This window comes from Engraulis encrasicolus, chromosome 1 (genome assembly GCF_034702125.1).
Source record: "Engraulis encrasicolus isolate BLACKSEA-1 chromosome 1, IST_EnEncr_1.0, whole genome shotgun sequence".
In the NCBI taxonomy this organism is placed as follows: Eukaryota; Metazoa; Chordata; class Actinopteri; order Clupeiformes; family Engraulidae; genus Engraulis; species Engraulis encrasicolus.
The window spans coordinates 35,898,106-35,915,792 of NC_085857.1; the positions used below are offsets into that span (position 1 = coordinate 35,898,106).

Consider the following 17,687-nt stretch of genomic DNA (forward strand, 5'->3'; position numbering starts at 1 on the left):
AACGTGATATTATCAAACTTTCTCAAAACGCATCCTTTTGCCTTGATATTGCTCTAGAGTGACTGTATTTCATCCCAAACATGCAAAAATGAGGCAAACTTGTTCCAACTCCGGATAATTCCTTTAATCCCATGATTAGATTTTTAGTTTTTAGCAGCCCAAGTCAAGTATGTACTCCAAACTCTAAAATGCACAGAAACAATGGTTTACACAAAAGATTTGTGTTGAAAACTAAAACGTTTATGTAAGTCTTACATAAAATCAGACATGTTATTTGAAAACAAATGTTATGAGAAAAAATTAAATCTTGAATGTTTTAGTAGCTGCTACTCAAAGATCTAACATGCTCCATTGACATAAATATTTCGAGAATGAGGCAAAAATCAATGCAATTAGTACTTAGCAGAGAGTTACATTTTTAAAGTAAACAAGCATGTTTAGCTATATTGGCTCTAAGTTTTTGATTTCAAAATTAAAAGTTTTATGTTTTCCCATTTTAGAGGCAAAAAAAATCTTGGTTGGTCTATTGATTGAATGGTTTATACCAATGCACTAGGCTACCACCCCTCTGTTTAAACCAAATATAACATGAACTTTAATTCCACAAACATGAACAATGCTTTATATCAAGTTTTTTTTTTCATTTTGTTCCATGTGATTAACAAAAAAACAGTAGACAATGACACAACAATCATACAATGTACAACAATCTGTTCTAAAATGTAGACCCAGTCGATACAGTGAACAGTCAATACATTACAAAGAATCAACCTCAACACATTAGGCAATTTAGTCATTTATTTGTTGTCCATTTCTGAATCTTTTATTAGGAGTTGGACGCTGAAGGAGATCCATATATCTTGCAATAACATGTCCCCCAAAATAGTGTCAGACTTCTCAACACAGTTAGCTGTTTATCCTTTGGAGTGTTGAGCAGAGCTGATAGATCATAGAGTTCTGGTGGTCCCATATCGGCTGCCTGTGGAGCATAAATAATAAGTGTAGGCCTAAGGCTTTCATGAGGACGTGTTGGATTAGCCCCCTACAGCATGATCACTGGGTTTGCTACACTGGTTTATACAAAAGTTAAATGTGCAATATGTCATCATGAAATTGCAACATATCACTTGCAGATACACTGCAGATGTATGATACAAGAAAAACATTTGTATGAAAGGCCTACACAGTGCTAGCCTAACTAGCAGTAGCTAACATACTAAGCTAAATTGCTAACATAACATACACATAGGCCTAGTGAAGCATCAAGAGCACCTAAGGTCACACACAGCAACATAGTAAACTACTACACATACACACCAACACACTTTTATGGGTCTTTTCTTACCTTGACGTGAGGTTGATAGACACATTTTTCCATGCCAAGTTGTCAGTTGTGGTTTGATGGTCACATGGTGTTGAGTAAATCTATCACCCATTGACAGATTCACCATTTTTAGAGAAGTTGTATTTTATAGATGTATTTTATGTTACATTTGAATAAAATAGGGTTTCTATGGTTCTGACATGAATGGGTTCTTCTTTACACAAAGCTGAAGCTGGTAAACAATAAAAAAAACAACTAAAACAACCAATAAAGTGAGTGACCCAGCCTTAGGATTCGAACTCTCAACCTCAAGATCAGGACATGCCAATATGGCTACATGCAGAGGACTATCCCCTACACCACACAACTGCAGGTATTGTATTTGTAGAAAGTTAGCCCTGTTTGTTAGAAATTATTGGACCTACTCATAATTAACAGTCAAATGTGTTTCACACATACTTTCCACTTCAAATCCAGCCAACTGACATCATACCAAAACAACAATGTTTGAATGTGTTTTTTTTTTTTTCACTAACATCCCGTGCTGGGAATTGAACTTGAAACCATCATGTTTCGATGCCAACTGCTTAACTGTTAGTCCATGACTGCCCAAGCACAACATGCTGACATCCATAGTCTCATATGTCAAATATAGTTCCAATTGACATGATTTAAAGAATTTGTAATTTTCACAGTTTCGTGAAAAATAAACAATAAATAACTACTTGAGTGTTTTTTTAATTGGTAATACAGGATTCAAACCTGCAATCATCTGATCTTGTGGCCATTCCCCTATCCAGACCACAACAGCTCAAACATTGTCTTGCTTTAGCCTACCTAAGCATTTTTCTTTTGTAATTTCGCTCGAAATTAAATGTGAAAAATATTGCTAATTAAAGCTGGAGTCATGGGTCTGGTGGCCATCTGAACATTTTCATACCATGTTCCAGGAAGTATGGAAGTAGGTAAGGTCATCTCCATGTTGGGGATTGAACCTGCAACCTTTGAGGTTGAAGACCAGCTGTTTAACCCCATGGTCGCCTCAGCTGTTATCAAGACATCTAACCCCTCATATGCCAGATAGAGTTCCAATTTACAAACTCAAAGACATTGTGTTAGGATGTCAGTCGTACTTAAAAACACAATGCCAACCAGAGTTAATTTATTGGTACCTGAAAACCTGTTGCGGACACCTAAAATGTGTGTATGTCATCTGGACATTTTTGCAATATTGAGTACTACAACGTAAACTTTTCTAGTTCATAGTACTGTTGGGGAATACAGTGTGAGACCCTGCTATGTTTTGCTGTTCCATTTGGCATCATCATGGTGTCCTATTACCACCTGCACAACCGAGTCAACCAGAGCATCTACTTCAGAAGCCCCAAACTGGCAAGGACTGTCTGGTGCTCTTTTGAATCAGATGACATCATCTGATTATAATGCCCAAAATCTCGCCATAATGTATTTTCCATCAAATTTAGGTAATGCACTTAATTTTTAATGATTATATGCTTCAGACCACTTTAATGCTCTCAAAGCTGTCTGATGCTAATGGGAATAACAAAAAAATATGAAAAAGGAACAATAATGAGACTTAGATCAGTGATTTTCGGTCAGACATACCTGTCAGAAAACCGTTGCCATGGCAACGGCAAAAATGATGAACATAATCTTTTGGCACTAAACTGTAGCCAACTAAATTTTAGGAAAAGTCACCAAGTTTCGTAGTCATAGCTTAAGTCATTAAGGAATTATACAACATCAAAGTTGGTGCGGGCACTTTTACCCCCCCCCCAGTCTGGATAGGGTTAAGAGCCACCCACACCTTCCTATGAAAACATTGTTTCTACCCAGCCAGTCGCAGTGTCAAGTACAGTACATCACGTCAAAAAACACAACAAAAGCCAACACAACAAAGCGCTTGCAATCATTCACTTAATATTATGAAGCCATGACTATAAGCCTGTGAAGTAACGGGCTACACAACGTGTGAGTCTACAACAAGAGCGCACGCTGGCCGAGCAGTGGGTATTTGTTATTGTTCGCCAATATATCATTGTCGTACTTTCCAGAACATATTCCCCAATCTTAAATGTGATCGAATGCCAATTATACTACACTGTCGCAACTGCACATGACACGAATCAACATGATCTAATACAGCACACTGCAAAAAAAGTAGAGCAGACGTGCAATGAAAAGTTAGGGGTCCGGGCTGCTCGACTTTGGTCAACTTAAACTTGATAAGTTGAGCAGATTTCTCACAGTAAGTTTGGTCAACTTAACCCTATTCAGACTGGGCTTTTTTGGCATTCCTGGGCCTGGGGGGGGGGGGGGGGGGGCTCTTTTGACCCCCCCCCTCATAACTCATGAACGGAATACAGTCTCACTACGAAACTTGGGGGAGATGATCTACATATGGACATCTATGAATGACACAATTTTTGTGTAAATATCTGGTATTATGACGTCATTATGACACCATTATCTTATTATGCCCAAAATATCGTTATAATGGATTTTCCAACAAATTTAGGTAATGCACTTAAATTTTTATGATTTTAATGCTTCAAACCACTTAAATAATCACAAAGTTGTCTGATGCTAATGGAAATAACAAAAAAATATGGCATCATAGATATGGTAAAGTGATTTTTGGTCAGACATGCCTGTCAGAAAACCGTTGTCATGGCAACGGCAAAAATGATAAACCTAATCTTTCGGTACCTAAGTGTAGCCAACTAAATGTTAGGAAAAGTCACAAAGTTTCGTAGTCATAGCTTAAGTCGTTAGGGAATTATACAACATCAGTCTGGATAGGGTTAAAACACTTGTACATACGTACTTGAATTGGTCTACAAGTTCAACCAGGCGCTGTGTTGACACATGCGAGGCCCAATAGCGAAAGGCTGCAAATGCCTGGCCTGGCAAATGATTCAGTAGCCTGCATTTGGTTTGTTAGCTTGTGGACGGGTGGCTTTGGTTGTGCGAGTCTGTGTGGAATACTTCATTTGATCACATAGGCCTACTACACAAATCATTCTGTTCAATATTCACAAAACATGGAACAGCTTTTTGATGAGATTTTGAGTGGCTCTTAAAAGAGCCTTTGGTTTGGGAAAAGGGGAGAACTCTTTATTTGGAGCTGGTGTACTTGGTGACGGCCTTGGTTCCCTCAGACACGGCGTGCTTGGCGAGCTCACCGGGCAGCAACAGACGCACTGCGGTCTGGATCTCCCTGGAGGAGATGGTGTGGCGCTTGTTGTAGTGTGCCAGGCGGGAAGCCTCACCAGCGATGCGCTCGAAGATGTCGTTGACGAAGGAGTTCATGATGCTCATAGCCTTAGAGGAGATCCCAGTATCGGGGTGGACCTGCTTCAGGACCTTGTACACGTAGATAGCATAGCTCTCCTTCCTGGTCCTCTTGCGCTTCTTGCCACCCTTTCCGGCGGTCTTGCTCACGGCTTTCTTTGAGCCCTTCTTGGGGGCAGGCTTGGCTGGATCAGGCATGGTTAGCAGTTATCTGGGACAATGGTGTTTAACATAGTTGCTCTGCTGTTCTTATACCCACCAGTATGCAAATACCTCACTTCAAGTCGGCACAAGCTGAGCTCAAGGACAATCCAATGAGCCATTTCCCTCCATTTTCAGATGCGATGATTGGTCACTTTTGAAATAGGGGGACGTTCCGTCTGCCTCAAAGAACACTCTACCCACAAACGTTAGTTTTGCCCTCGTTGCACACTGACCTTTTCCCGCACTTTTTAAGGAAATAAATTACGCTCAACAAAGTAATACAAGCAGCCTATTCTAGTCAGATGAACTTAAATCACCGGAAAAGTTAGTATGTGTACGTGTAGCCTATGTTGCGAGCAAGCAGACTCAAGTTTCTTATTAGGGTAAATAGCAGACCTTATTGTACCTGCCTAACATATGTAGTTGCCTACATTATTCATTCTGTAGTAGAGTATAATTTATGGATCCCAGGGGGAAATTATTGTGAGGGGCATTCTTGACCGTTTTCACAATTTTAAAATATACATTTACACAATGGACCACATTGTGGAAAGTGGCTTTTGTCACGACCAGCTCATAGGGAAACCTGCTGGGAAAGTCCTACACACTAAATAAAGCTCATGATAGAGTTAAATAATTCTACTGCGCACGGCAATGGGCATGGTCTAAATTGAAATAACAAGTTCAACTGCCTCCGAATTACAAATTGATGTAGGCCTAATTGTTTTACTGCAAGTCGTGTAAGTGGTTTGAACAAAGTTAAATTTGAAAGCTTCACACTGTAATAAGGACTTCGATTAAAATCTGAGGCAGCTGGTGTAGGCTACTTTGCAGTGCAAGGCTAACAGAATGGTTCATTCCACATTCTGCATAATACCATTTCATTGTTTCAGATGTTCCTTTCATTTGAGCGTGGACACAATGGATATATTAGCTTTTTTAGATAAGTGGGTGGCTCTTAAAAGAGCCTTTGGTTTTTTGTCGGGTGAGTCGATATTTAACCTCCGAAACCGTACAGAGTACGGCCCTGGCGTTTCAGAGCATAGACGACGTCCATGGCTGTGACAGTCTTCCTCTTGGCATGCTCGGTGTAAGTGACGGCATCACGGATCACGTTCTCAAGGAACACCTTCAGCACACCACGGGTCTCCTCGTAGATGAGGCCAGAAATACGCTTCACACCACCACGGCGAGCCAGGCGCCTGATTGCAGGCTTGGTGATTCCCTGGATGTTATCGCGAAGGACTTTGCGATGACGCTTAGCGCCACCCTTTCCAAGACCTTTTCCTCCTTTGCCGCGTCCGCTCATATTATCTCTCTGTAATCACAAAGACTAGTATCTTCTCATGGTGAGCCCCGCTTATTTGTGCCACACAGGACGACCTGCTTGAAACCAGGCGTACTAGGGCCAAGCGCCCCTCCCTTTGTGACTTCGAAACCGTTATGGCGGGAGCATGCATCTTGGTGACATGCGCAGTGCCCTTCTAATAGCAACAATGTAACACACGAGTAGGCCTATACATTGTTACAACCTTTCAACTGCAGAGCAGTCGCATTCTACACACTACATGCATGCATACATTACTATTTGTTTATTCTTTCTTTTTTTACCCCTCTGAAAGGGATGAGTGCAATATGTTTGGTTTGCATTACTATTTTGGACGAATGTTTGCTGGTTGGTATGGGCCAAGATGCAGTCAGAACTATATTAACAGAAGCTGTCCGTATATGTTACATATTTCCTTGTTCAGTGTACATGTGTGTGTCATTTGTCTGTCTGTTGTGCTATGTTTTTGTGTAGGCCTACATCACACTCTCACGTCCAAACAAAAGTTCTATTGAAGAGACAATAAAGGATTATCTTATATTATTATCTCATAATAATAGGCCTAATACTCCGTGGAATAATTGGATTACTCACTGTAATGATAAGACAAATATAGTTGCAAAAACCCTATGCATAGATTGCATTGACAAGACATTCTGTCGAGATGAGCTAGGCTATCAATAGCCTAAATCGAAGGCGAGTCTATCAAAACCGCGTGGAAGTAGCCTAATCTAACGGCATTTCATCTAAAAATGAAATGGCATTTAGGCATTATGCTGCGAAATGCTGGAACCAATTCCCTGTCCAAATTAGAACAGTAGGCCTATCTTGTTTTAAAAGGGAGTTAACAACTGCTTTATTCTCATCTGCCTTTAGTGATAGTCAATTAGGGTAGACTGAGTACAGTTGAGTACAGGGTACAGTTGAGACAAACCAAATATCTCTGGGTAACAACGCAATTCTGATCTAATTTTTGCTGTGGACATGGGCATCGATATCCTCTTAGATCTTGGAAAATTTGAAACCAGCCCATAACACAGATCCAAAGATATTGGGAAAATGCTGTTTTCGACAGGTCAGATTTCCTTCACCAGGGTCCTTCAACAATGAATATCTAATGACCAGTAGTTATCCTCTTGATATAAGTTACATGATCGCAAGCCATGATGTGTACTCTAAAAGCAGACATATTTCCTGACATCATAACAGTTAAAACCATTTTAAAATCTTTATCGATGTGTGATCTGGCCAGAAGGGGACAGTTTAGACGCTAGCCTGTAATGCTAATTTCACTATGTAAAACCAATGTAAAGATGCTAACGGGTACAGTTGAGTACAGTATTTTGCTATCAGCCATGCTATTAGCTCCCATGGCTATTACCTCCCATTGATTAGAATGGTGTCTCAACTATACTCTACTATGTCTCAACTGTACCCCACCGTTTTTTAGCTAGGGTACAGTTTGGACAAAAGTGCACCTTTTTTGTTTGATTAATTACAAAAACATTAAACATCCCAGAGATATAATTCCTTGATTATATATTTGCCAACATCCTGAAAATATGTTCTGTCCAAAACAACTTTCTTTTTAGGACCTTTTAATAGTCTAATTTCTGCGTGGAAGGGGACAAAAATAAAAGTGTACCCAACTGTACTCAGTCTACCCTACACACTATCTATAACACAAACTAAGTTTTTGTTTTCTTCCTCTTCTTCTCTTTTCTCTATTCTTAAGCACATTGAATGACATGTGCACTATACATATTTTTGATTTGTTTTAATTAAAAATGCTGCTTAGAAACTAGAGAATATCGAACTTCTGCGATATGCACTTCTGATTACATCCTGAAACATGCTGTGTTTTGTTCACTAGCACGATTTCTTTGTCATGAACTATAGTAGGCTAACACGACAGCGTCATAACTGTATTGTGATGTAGTCATGGACGTGTTATAATCATAACGTCAATGTCATAAACGCTTTATGCCTGATGGCATTCATTGACATTGCGCTATGGTCATGGTAGGTGACATTGCTTGGGCTATCTTTATTATGACACCTTGATGACATTAATCAAAGTGACTAACCCTCAAGGGACCAGGCTGTTTTTGCGACTAATCCCACCGAGCGGGGTCATTTATGACCCCAAGGAGTTAATATAGAAATACCACAATATACATTATAATGTGGGGATCATTCAAATGTATTTACATCCAAGACATAGGCTACTTGTCCCTCATCTAAAGCAAACAAATATACACTGTAAATTTGAACATTTTATTGTTTTGCTAAAATGTTGTCAAACGTACATACGTATATTGATAATGATGTATGCTCTCATTTGCATATGTACACATGAAAATACAAAAAAACATCCGATGCATTTTTTTCTTCTCTCAAAGTGAAACTTTGGGAAACCAATCTAAATTCTATCAATTAGGCCCATAGATGATAGGCTTTTTCTGCAATAAAACTTTAGGGTACTCAACATTTTTGGGTTCATGAAATCACGACTAATAGAGAATATGGTAATTTACATAGACAGAACCATGTCTCAAACATATAAGCTTGTGCACACTCAACATTTACCGTAAACTTTTTTTCTGGACATTGTGGCTGTGAAAAGGCGTCTTCCATATGTATTAGAGCAGGGGTGGGGAACATTTTTCATTCGAGGGGCCACTTCAAAATTGCTCCGAGGGCCGTAAAAGTCCAGAAAAATTCCCATAGGCTATAAATGGGCCAATTCTCACAAAATTCATTCACAACATGCACAACATAGGTATTGACCAACCCCTAAAAGGACAAGAAACGGTGAACAAAAAATATTGTGCCCGGGGTGATAAATGACCTCACTCGGTCGCTTTAGGGTTAAAGACTGAAAATGTTTGAAATTGCAGTATTCAAAGGTTCATATTTTTGTCATTTTCAAAGGTGTTTTCCTAACCATTGATTTCATCTGCATATCTATATGTGTTTAAAGGGGTTGCAGGTTTACCAACAGAACGCCATCATTAGCCCTTTGAGGAGTAGCATCACAAATACCGGTATTTGATTCGAATTTTGCCCAAATGTTGAGTTCTCATTATGATGTCATAAGATTTTTTGCAAGATTCTTACTTCTATGGGAGCTGTAGAGTGTTCAAATAAAATTCTAGAAGAACCTGGGGAAATTCCTTATTCAAAGGGTTTAAATGGCAATTGAAATTCAGCATACACACTTCTTGTACTGCCTTCTCTCACTCACACATAAAAATATGTTTTTAAATTAAGAGAAATCTCACTGCCCTTCCACTGTCTCTCACTGTCTTTTCTGGGGACCATAAAAATGAACAGATGTATCATTATGGTCTTAAATGAACTAACTAAAACATATTTAATTGCATCTAAAATAATGTTGGTATTTATTGCAAAATGTTTTTTTCAAAGTTTACTTTGTAGTTTTGTTACATTCATAAGCTTCTCTTTTTAAAAAAGTTTATTTGTTTTGAATAAAACTTTAGTTTTAACTTTTTTGTCCATGTATCGGAAAATTATGTAGTTATATGCGTTATATGCACATTAATATACATATAATAACCTAAAAAAAAACTTTTCCTCCTGTTTCTACGTTTGAAAATAATATCATAGTAGCATACTGAGCAGTTTTTGGTGAATTTGTCAACTCCATAAGATTTTGCATGTCAACTCCATAAGAAAATCTTATGGAGTTGAATTTTACGGAGTTGATAAATCAACCTACTTTTCATAATAACACATGATTCTCTAACAGAAATTATCTGGTACATCAGCAGTTACTTAAGGACTTGCCAATGAAGTTATTCTAATTTTTTATTATACAAAATACTGAAATAACCTTTATTTTTATGCATTATGGTGTTGACACATTATGGTTGTGGCATAGGTGGGCTTCCTAAAGATGCACTAATAAAATCAAATATTAAATGTGACCTTAACAGAACAGTTTCTCCATGGCATGTATACCAAACAGGAAGTAGTACCAGGCTGCTTAGAGTGTGAGCTGACAACAATAATGGTAGATTTTTTTGCATTTTAAAAAAATCTTACGGTGTTGACTAAAAGTCCAGACACATGTTCAATAGTTTAAAAAGTATATAAAAAGGTTTGTAAAACATTGTACATAGAGTTTGATTACAACTAGTTTGATTAATTATCCAAAATACTTGATCACAGTAGCTATGATGTTTGTTATATTTAATTTTAACCAATTATTATGGTATTGTCAACTTTTAAATCGTGCTTTCGGACATGGGGTTTTGAAGGTACTGATGACACACTGCAACGTGTAAAAAAATAAAACTATATAAATATGAAATCATATTTTGTTGTACAAAACTTCTTCTTCTGTCATTCCAACTAATTTTGTTGCAATTTTTAATTACATTTTAAGCATAAACATGAGTTTTATCTCCTGGACATGTTTTGTCCCATCTCTCAAGAATCCCTGAAAAATAAAGACAATAGGGTTTTTTTTTTTAAAGTCTATATCACATTAAAAACTATCTTGTCATGTTGCATTTAGCGTGGTTTTACATGGCTAACATGAAAATCAGGGATTCTTGAGAGATGGGACAAAACGCGTTTTGAAAACCTGATTTTGAAAATGCAGAATATGTTGTTGATGGTGATATATTCATGTAGATAAAGATGTGTAGTTTTCAGGCATGTAAAAATACAGGCTCCAGGTAAAAAGGCATTTTTAAAAAATTAACATGTTTACCTTCACACCAAGATTTTCGTCAACTCCGTCAGACACAAGAAAAGTAAATAAATAAATTATTATAATAGTCCAACAAGAATCTTTAGCTCTGATTTGTATTGTAATGATACTTAGTTACCTTGATGTACAATAATATGTAATATATATATATATATATATATATATATATATATATACATTTTAATTTAAGACTGTTATTAACACAGCGTTAGAAAAATGGTAATTTTCAGACTTGATCTTTTATTTTGCAACCATGAGGAAAACAACTAAAGTGGTTAAAATACCTGGTGGTATAGATCTAATGACCCTTTATTGCCTAAACAAAAAAAGATTTAAGAATTAGCTTTTTCTCCAAAATATTACAAAAACACCTGAAATTGCTGAGGAAAATCTTACGGAGTTGACAGAAAAACTGACGGAGTTGACAAACTGGTCTGATTTTTGGAGCCTATTAAGTGATAAATGTTTTTTCACAGTTTATTTTGTAGTTTTGTTGCATTCTTAAGCTTCTCTTTTTAAAAAGTTGATTTGTTTTGAATTAAACTTAAGTTTTATCTTTTTTGTCCATATATAGCCCATATGTAGTTATATGCATTATATGCACATTAGTATACATATAATATCCTAAAATAACTTTTCCCCCTGTTTCTACGTTTGAAAAGATGATCATATTAGCATATTGATCAGTTTTTGGTGAATTTGTCAACTCCGTAAGATTTTGCATGTCAACTCCATAAGAAAATCTTATGGAGTTGACTCTAACGGAGTTGACAAATCAACCTACTTTTCATAATAACACATGCTTTTCTAACAGAAATCATGTGTTACATCAGCAGTCGCTTAAGGACTTGCCAATAAAGTTATTCTAAGCTTTTATTATACATACATTTTATTATACATAAATAATCCTTATTTTTATGCATTATGTTGTTGACAGATTATGCTATATATATCCATAGGCCTATGTGAATATGAATTCCTGATAACATGCTTCATTGTAAAATTCAAATGCTTCCCCTTTCTTTTATTTGTTGATTTATTTACAGCTTTACAGCTTGATTAAGCTTGTACCAGGTGGATAGAGATGGCAAGTAAAGAAAGAACAAAGAGCTACAGGGAGAAATTGCTGATCCTGCAAAGACAGAGGCGGTCTTGAGGAAAATAATAGAGAGAAGATACTAATATTCAAGTTTTTTTATTGTAATGTATGCCTTAGTATTTGCATAATGTACATTTATAATTAGCACAAGAGTGTTTTTGTTTGGCCACAAACACGAGACTGCATATGTTACACCCAGAATGGAAACTGTCTGCTGTCTCAAACAACCTGAGCAGTGCGAGCGTTTTCTCTTGCTCATGAAATGCGACTGGCTCATTTGTAATGGAGTCTAGGACCTGCAACAAATATGCACTATGTGAGGGTATGTGATGATGTGGCTCAGTTTATCAATATCAAAATTCAGATATTAATTTGGAGAAGGGTCCCAATTTCAATATTAAAGCTGTTGCATGGGCTAATTTAAAGCTACCCCATAGATACAAGGGGGGGAATCATCTTTTCTTTTGAGCAAAATGCATATATTCATTTGGTAAAAGGTTCCAAGTTCAATATTAAAGCAGTACATTATTTGGGGGAGATCGCTTCGTTATAAGGCTACATATTGAGCAGTCGAATATCAAGTGATAGTTATGGGGCGCCGTTTGTAAAGCTGACTGTGCTGAAAATTTCAGCAACATTTTGTCACATTTAGCTGAACTTCCATCAACATTTTGTCACATTTAGCTTAAAACAGTGTTTTTAAAACGGTGTGAATTTTTCAGACTCCCATTTTTGCACATTTAGAACAATGAGTGTTAAATCTAAATAATGTATCTAAATGTTAAATCTAAATCTAAATAATATATAAAAATGTTCAATCTAAATGTCAAATCTAAATAATAAATCTAAATCTAAATGTTAAATATAAATCTTAAATCTAAATATTAAATATAAATATTGAATCTAAATGTTAAGTCTAAATATTAAGTCTAAATCTTAATGTTAAATCTAAATGTTAAATCTAAATTTTATATCTAAATCTTAAATCTAAATGTCAAATCTAAATAATATATCTAAATGTTAAATCTAAATCTAAATAATATATCTAAATGTTAAATCTAAATGTCAAATCTAAATAATAAATCTAAATTTAAATGTTAAATATAAACTTAAATCTAAATGTGGAATTTAAATCTAAATGTTAAATCTAAACCTGAATGTTAAATCTTAATGTTAAATCTAAATGTCAAATCTAAATGTTAAATATAAATATTTAGATTTAGATTTAACATTTAGATTTAACATTTAGATTAAACATTTTTGTGTTTGTAACTTAACTTATCTAAATGTTAAATCTAAATGTTAAATCTAAATCTAAATATTTAGATGTAAGATTTAGATTTAACATTTAGATTTAACATTTAGGTTTAGATTTAACATTTAGATTTAACATTTAGATTTAGATTTCCCATTTAAATGTAAGTTTATATTCAACATTTAGATTTATTATTTAGATTTGACATTTAGATTTAACATTTAGATATAGGCCTAATATTTAGATTTAGATTCAACATTTAGATATAACATTTAGATTTAATATTTGGGTATAACATTTAGATTTAACATTTAGATTTAGATTTAACATTTAGATTAAACATTTAGATTTAATATTTAGATTTAATATTTAGATTTAGATTTAACCTTTAGATTTAAGATTTATATTTAATATTTAGATTTAGATTCATTATTTAGATTTGACATTTAGATTTAACATTTTTATATATTATTTACATTTATATTGAACATTTGGATACATTATTTAGATTTAACATTTATTGTTCTAAATGTGTAAAAAGGGGAGTCTGAAAAATTCACACAATATTTATAACACTGTTTTAAGCTAAATGTGACAAAATGTTGCTGAAATTTTCAGCACAGTCAGCTTTACAAACGGCGCCCCATAGATAGTACCAGCATCTCCTGGTGCATGTTGCATAACACTGAGGACATGATGGTAAAGATGGGCAGAATACGAAACCACCCAATGTCAGAGTGAACCTGATGAAGCAATAGCGAAACGCGTTGTTCACCAAATAAGCTTTGCCTTGCTTTGCTATCCATCCTTTTGCGCACGATGATTGGCTAATAGACCATAAAGCAGAGAAGGCAACAAGATGTGAAACATCAACACACACATTAAAGAATCAAACCCACATTTGTTCACCAAGTTTTCAACATGGCCAAAGTCTGAATGGTTACTTTAGGCACATATCTGCTTGATTTTTTTGTCCTTAGGTTCATAACTATAAGCGTATGGCCAGTTGGCTGCGCAAGTCACTGTGCTTTACGCAGTCCAAAACATGCTATTTGTACAGCAATACCGAAGGCGAACGCAAGTTATTACTTTTTCATTGGATAGATCACATTATGAATTTGATCACTTGGGCTTCGTGGGCAACGTGTGATATCTGTTCATTTCTTAAAATAGCGTGTTTTCATGACAAAGTACACCCAAGACTCCATAACTCCGCCACTACTAGTGAAGTTGCAGTGAAGTTTAAACACCAAAAACGGACATAAAGCCACTTTGTTCGTGTTTCTGTGAACGTTGGGTTATTTAATTTATCAGATAACTTGTTTGTGCATCCAAACTTGGTTTCGTTATTCACATATTTTAGCATACACGAGAGCAGAAAACACAAACGAGCTGCTTGTAGAGACAAAGAGTCGGAGAGCTCGCTTGGTTGAATCTCTACGGCTCTCATGTTGAGTTTAAGTCCTGCCCACTGGCTCATCCTGTTATTCATTCTGTGGAAACACTGAAAGACAAACGCAACAAGAATGGCAGAGACTGCTCCAGCACCCGCTGCCGCACCGGCAAAATCACCCAAGAAGAAGGCACCCAGGCCCAAGAAGACTGGCCCAAGTGTCGGCGAGTTGATTGTGAAAGCAATCGCTGCCTCCAAGGAGAAGAAGGGAGTGTCCCTTGCCGCTCTGAAGAAGGCGCTCGCAGCTGGCGGATACGATGTAGAGAAGAACAAGGCTCGTGTCAAAGTGGCAGTCCGAGCACTGGTCACCAAAGGCACACTTGTTCACACGAAAGGAGTCGGTGCGTCCGGATCCTTCAAGTTAGCCAAGAAGGCGGCAGAACCCAAGAAGAAGACAGTCAAGAAGCCAGCGGCCAAAAAGCCAGCTGCCAAGAAGCCCAAGAAGGCAGCAGCCAAAAAGCCAGCCGCTGCCAAGAAGGCCGCCAAAAGCCCGAAGAAGGCTAAGAAGCCCGCCGCCCCCAAGAAGGCTACCAAGAGCCCCAAGAAGGCAAAGAAGCCCGCGGCTCCCAAGAAGGCAGCAAAGAGCCCGAAGAAGGCTAAGGCAGCCAAGCCCAAGGCAGCTAAGCCCAAAGCAGCTAAGCCCAAGAAGGCAGCACCCAAGAAGGCAGCCCCCAAGAAGAAGTAAATACATTTATGGCTGCTGTCACAAACAAAAGGCTCTTTTCAGAGCCACCCAATTTCCTCATTAATTGCACATGTCCCAATGAAATGCGCGCACCAAGTACTGTCTCCAAGTTTGGCATGAGTGAACGAGCGGTCTGTTGCCAAGCATGATTTGCGCCCCCCCCCCTTCAACAAACGTCATTGTTTCTAAAATCACGGAAGCCCCTCAAGTCCTTGCCGCTGCTGCCATAAGGATAAGCCAGCCAGCTATACATGACTGAACCCAGCCTGATGCTCACAGTGACCGTTTAGTTATGAACATGCATGTGAGCGTACATCTCCTAACACATCTGTACAAGCACATAACATGTTAATTATCATATAGTTTCAAGCACATAGCATGTTAATTATCATATAGGTTCAAGTTTATTTAGCCGTATCATATACCTTCTGTCTGTCTTTATTGGACACTTTGGAAAGACGCGCAATGAACGACTGACTACAGCTGTTTGTTTCTATTTGGATTAGAAACAAGTTGCAACAGTTGTATACAATATAGAAGGACTTATATGTGTAATTACTACACTAGTAGTATGGCATTACAAAGATTGTAGCCATGCTATAACGTTGTAATTACATATGTAAGAGTATTACTTTAATGAATACACGCCAAAGAAAACAGCACATAACAAAGCGCAGGATAGGCTGTATGCGATACGGTCGTCATCATGCTTAAATACGTTTGCAAAAATGAATATGATTGTGGGGATAACGGAAAAGAGCGCCAACTATTTGCCCAACAATGCCACGGTGTTAACTACCCAGTGATTGGCTCCAAAGCTTACAGCTTCCGCCAATCAGGCTCTAGGTTGCCTCCCCAGCCGTGGACATATAGAGGCGTGAGGTGACACCACGGGCATTCGATTTTTAGGAATCAAAGACAAAAAATCAAACATGAGCGGAAGAGGCAAAACCGGTGGCAAGACAAGGGCGAAGGCCAAGACTCGTTCTTCCAGGGCTGGACTGCAGTTCCCCGTCGGTCGTGTGCACAGGCTGCTGCGCAAAGGCAACTATGCTCAGCGCGTTGGAGCTGGTGCACCCGTCTATATGGCTGCAGTTCTCGAGTACTTGACCGCTGAGATCCTGGAGTTGGCCGGTAACGCCGCTCGTGACAACAAGAAGAGTCGTATTATCCCCCGCCATCTGCAGCTGGCCGTGCGTAACGACGAGGAGTTGAACAAACTGCTCGGTGGCGTTACCATCGCTCAGGGTGGTGTGCTGCCTAACATTCAGGCTGTGCTCCTGCCCAAGAAGACCGAAAAGTCCAAGTAAATTTGCCCCCAACGTCCCTCACCACAAAGGCTCTTTTAAGAGCCGCCCACCCATCCCAAAAAAAGCAATTTTCAATGTCTGGCAGAGACTATGATGAAACAAAGAAAACATATATATTGACTGGTATACATCATGAATAATAGAGATCGGTTACTATCGCCAACTCTCAAAAAGCTGGCCTATATGGTAAGCGTACCCATTAAGCCCACCAAAATCTAAATTTCTTTATTTTTCAATCATCTTCACATAATTTTTTTGTGAAATATTTTGTTAAATAGTAAGATTTACCTCTCTTCTCAATGTTTGTCACTGAGTTGATGGATATTTCAAAGTACAATATGAAGATTTTTTACGAGAAAAGTGAAAAGTCTGAATGGGCTTAAATGGTACCATTGGTACCATTTAAGCCCACTTGTGTTCCAAATAAGCTCATATAGTTATTTCTCTATCAAAATACCAGGTGAGGTGTGTGAATTGAGTTTAAACAGTGGAGCCTACATGGCATAAATGGTTTCAGACCAAAAATGTAAGATTTGCTCAAAAAATAGTGCATAAAACCTAATTAAATATTACGGCATCTTTTACTTCATATACTTCATAAAATTCTTCATCCAAACAGAGAAATGTATTTTTTCATATTGATTATTGTTAGTTCATTACATTACGCCTTTTAAACCAACAACTTGGGATTGTACAGCACTTTTTATGTCCCTCAAAGGCATTTTTCATAAGCATGCATGCAAACTTACATGCATTTCAATGGGGTGTACCATTTAAGTCCACCTTGTACCCATTAAGCCCGCCTATACAAAAAGCTATTTTATGGAAATAATCAACTCCACAAAACATTTCATGATGCATTTCTTTAAAGACCTATGCCAAACAAACTGGAATATGCTTAGAATTCATACCTAACCTCCTTAAGTCTTACGGTAGAGTAAGATAAAGATGGTGTGTGGTTGTATCAAGAAAAT

General features: G+C 37.3%; 4 protein-coding genes across 4 annotated transcripts; 2 read left to right on the forward strand and 2 right to left on the reverse strand.

Moving 5' to 3' along the window:
- Nucleotides 1-4,422: 4,422 nt before the first annotated feature.
- Nucleotides 4,423-4,869, reverse strand: LOC134464866 (histone H2B 1/2-like). The gene has a single exon (XM_063218202.1). It carries the CDS (start codon nucleotides 4,835-4,837, stop codon nucleotides 4,463-4,465), a length of 375 nt encoding a protein of 124 aa, XP_063074272.1. The 5' UTR covers nucleotides 4,838-4,869; the 3' UTR covers nucleotides 4,423-4,462.
- An 805-nt stretch (nucleotides 4,870-5,674) lies between these two features.
- On the reverse strand, nucleotides 5,675-6,163 carry LOC134451084 (histone H4). The gene has a single exon (XM_063201248.1). It carries the CDS (start codon nucleotides 6,150-6,152, stop codon nucleotides 5,841-5,843), a length of 312 nt encoding a protein of 103 aa, XP_063057318.1. The 5' UTR covers nucleotides 6,153-6,163; the 3' UTR covers nucleotides 5,675-5,840.
- Nucleotides 6,164-14,273: 8,110 nt separating this feature from the next.
- On the forward strand, nucleotides 14,274-15,963 carry LOC134450901 (histone H1-like). The gene has a single exon (XM_063200952.1). It carries the CDS (start codon nucleotides 14,792-14,794, stop codon nucleotides 15,401-15,403), a length of 612 nt encoding a protein of 203 aa, XP_063057022.1. The 5' UTR covers nucleotides 14,274-14,791; the 3' UTR covers nucleotides 15,404-15,963.
- Nucleotides 15,964-16,290: 327 nt separating this feature from the next.
- LOC134450985 (histone H2A-like) lies at nucleotides 16,291-16,758 on the forward strand. The gene has a single exon (XM_063201066.1). It carries the CDS (start codon nucleotides 16,336-16,338, stop codon nucleotides 16,711-16,713), a length of 378 nt encoding a protein of 125 aa, XP_063057136.1. The 5' UTR covers nucleotides 16,291-16,335; the 3' UTR covers nucleotides 16,714-16,758.
- The last annotated feature ends 929 nt before the right edge of the window (nucleotides 16,759-17,687 follow it).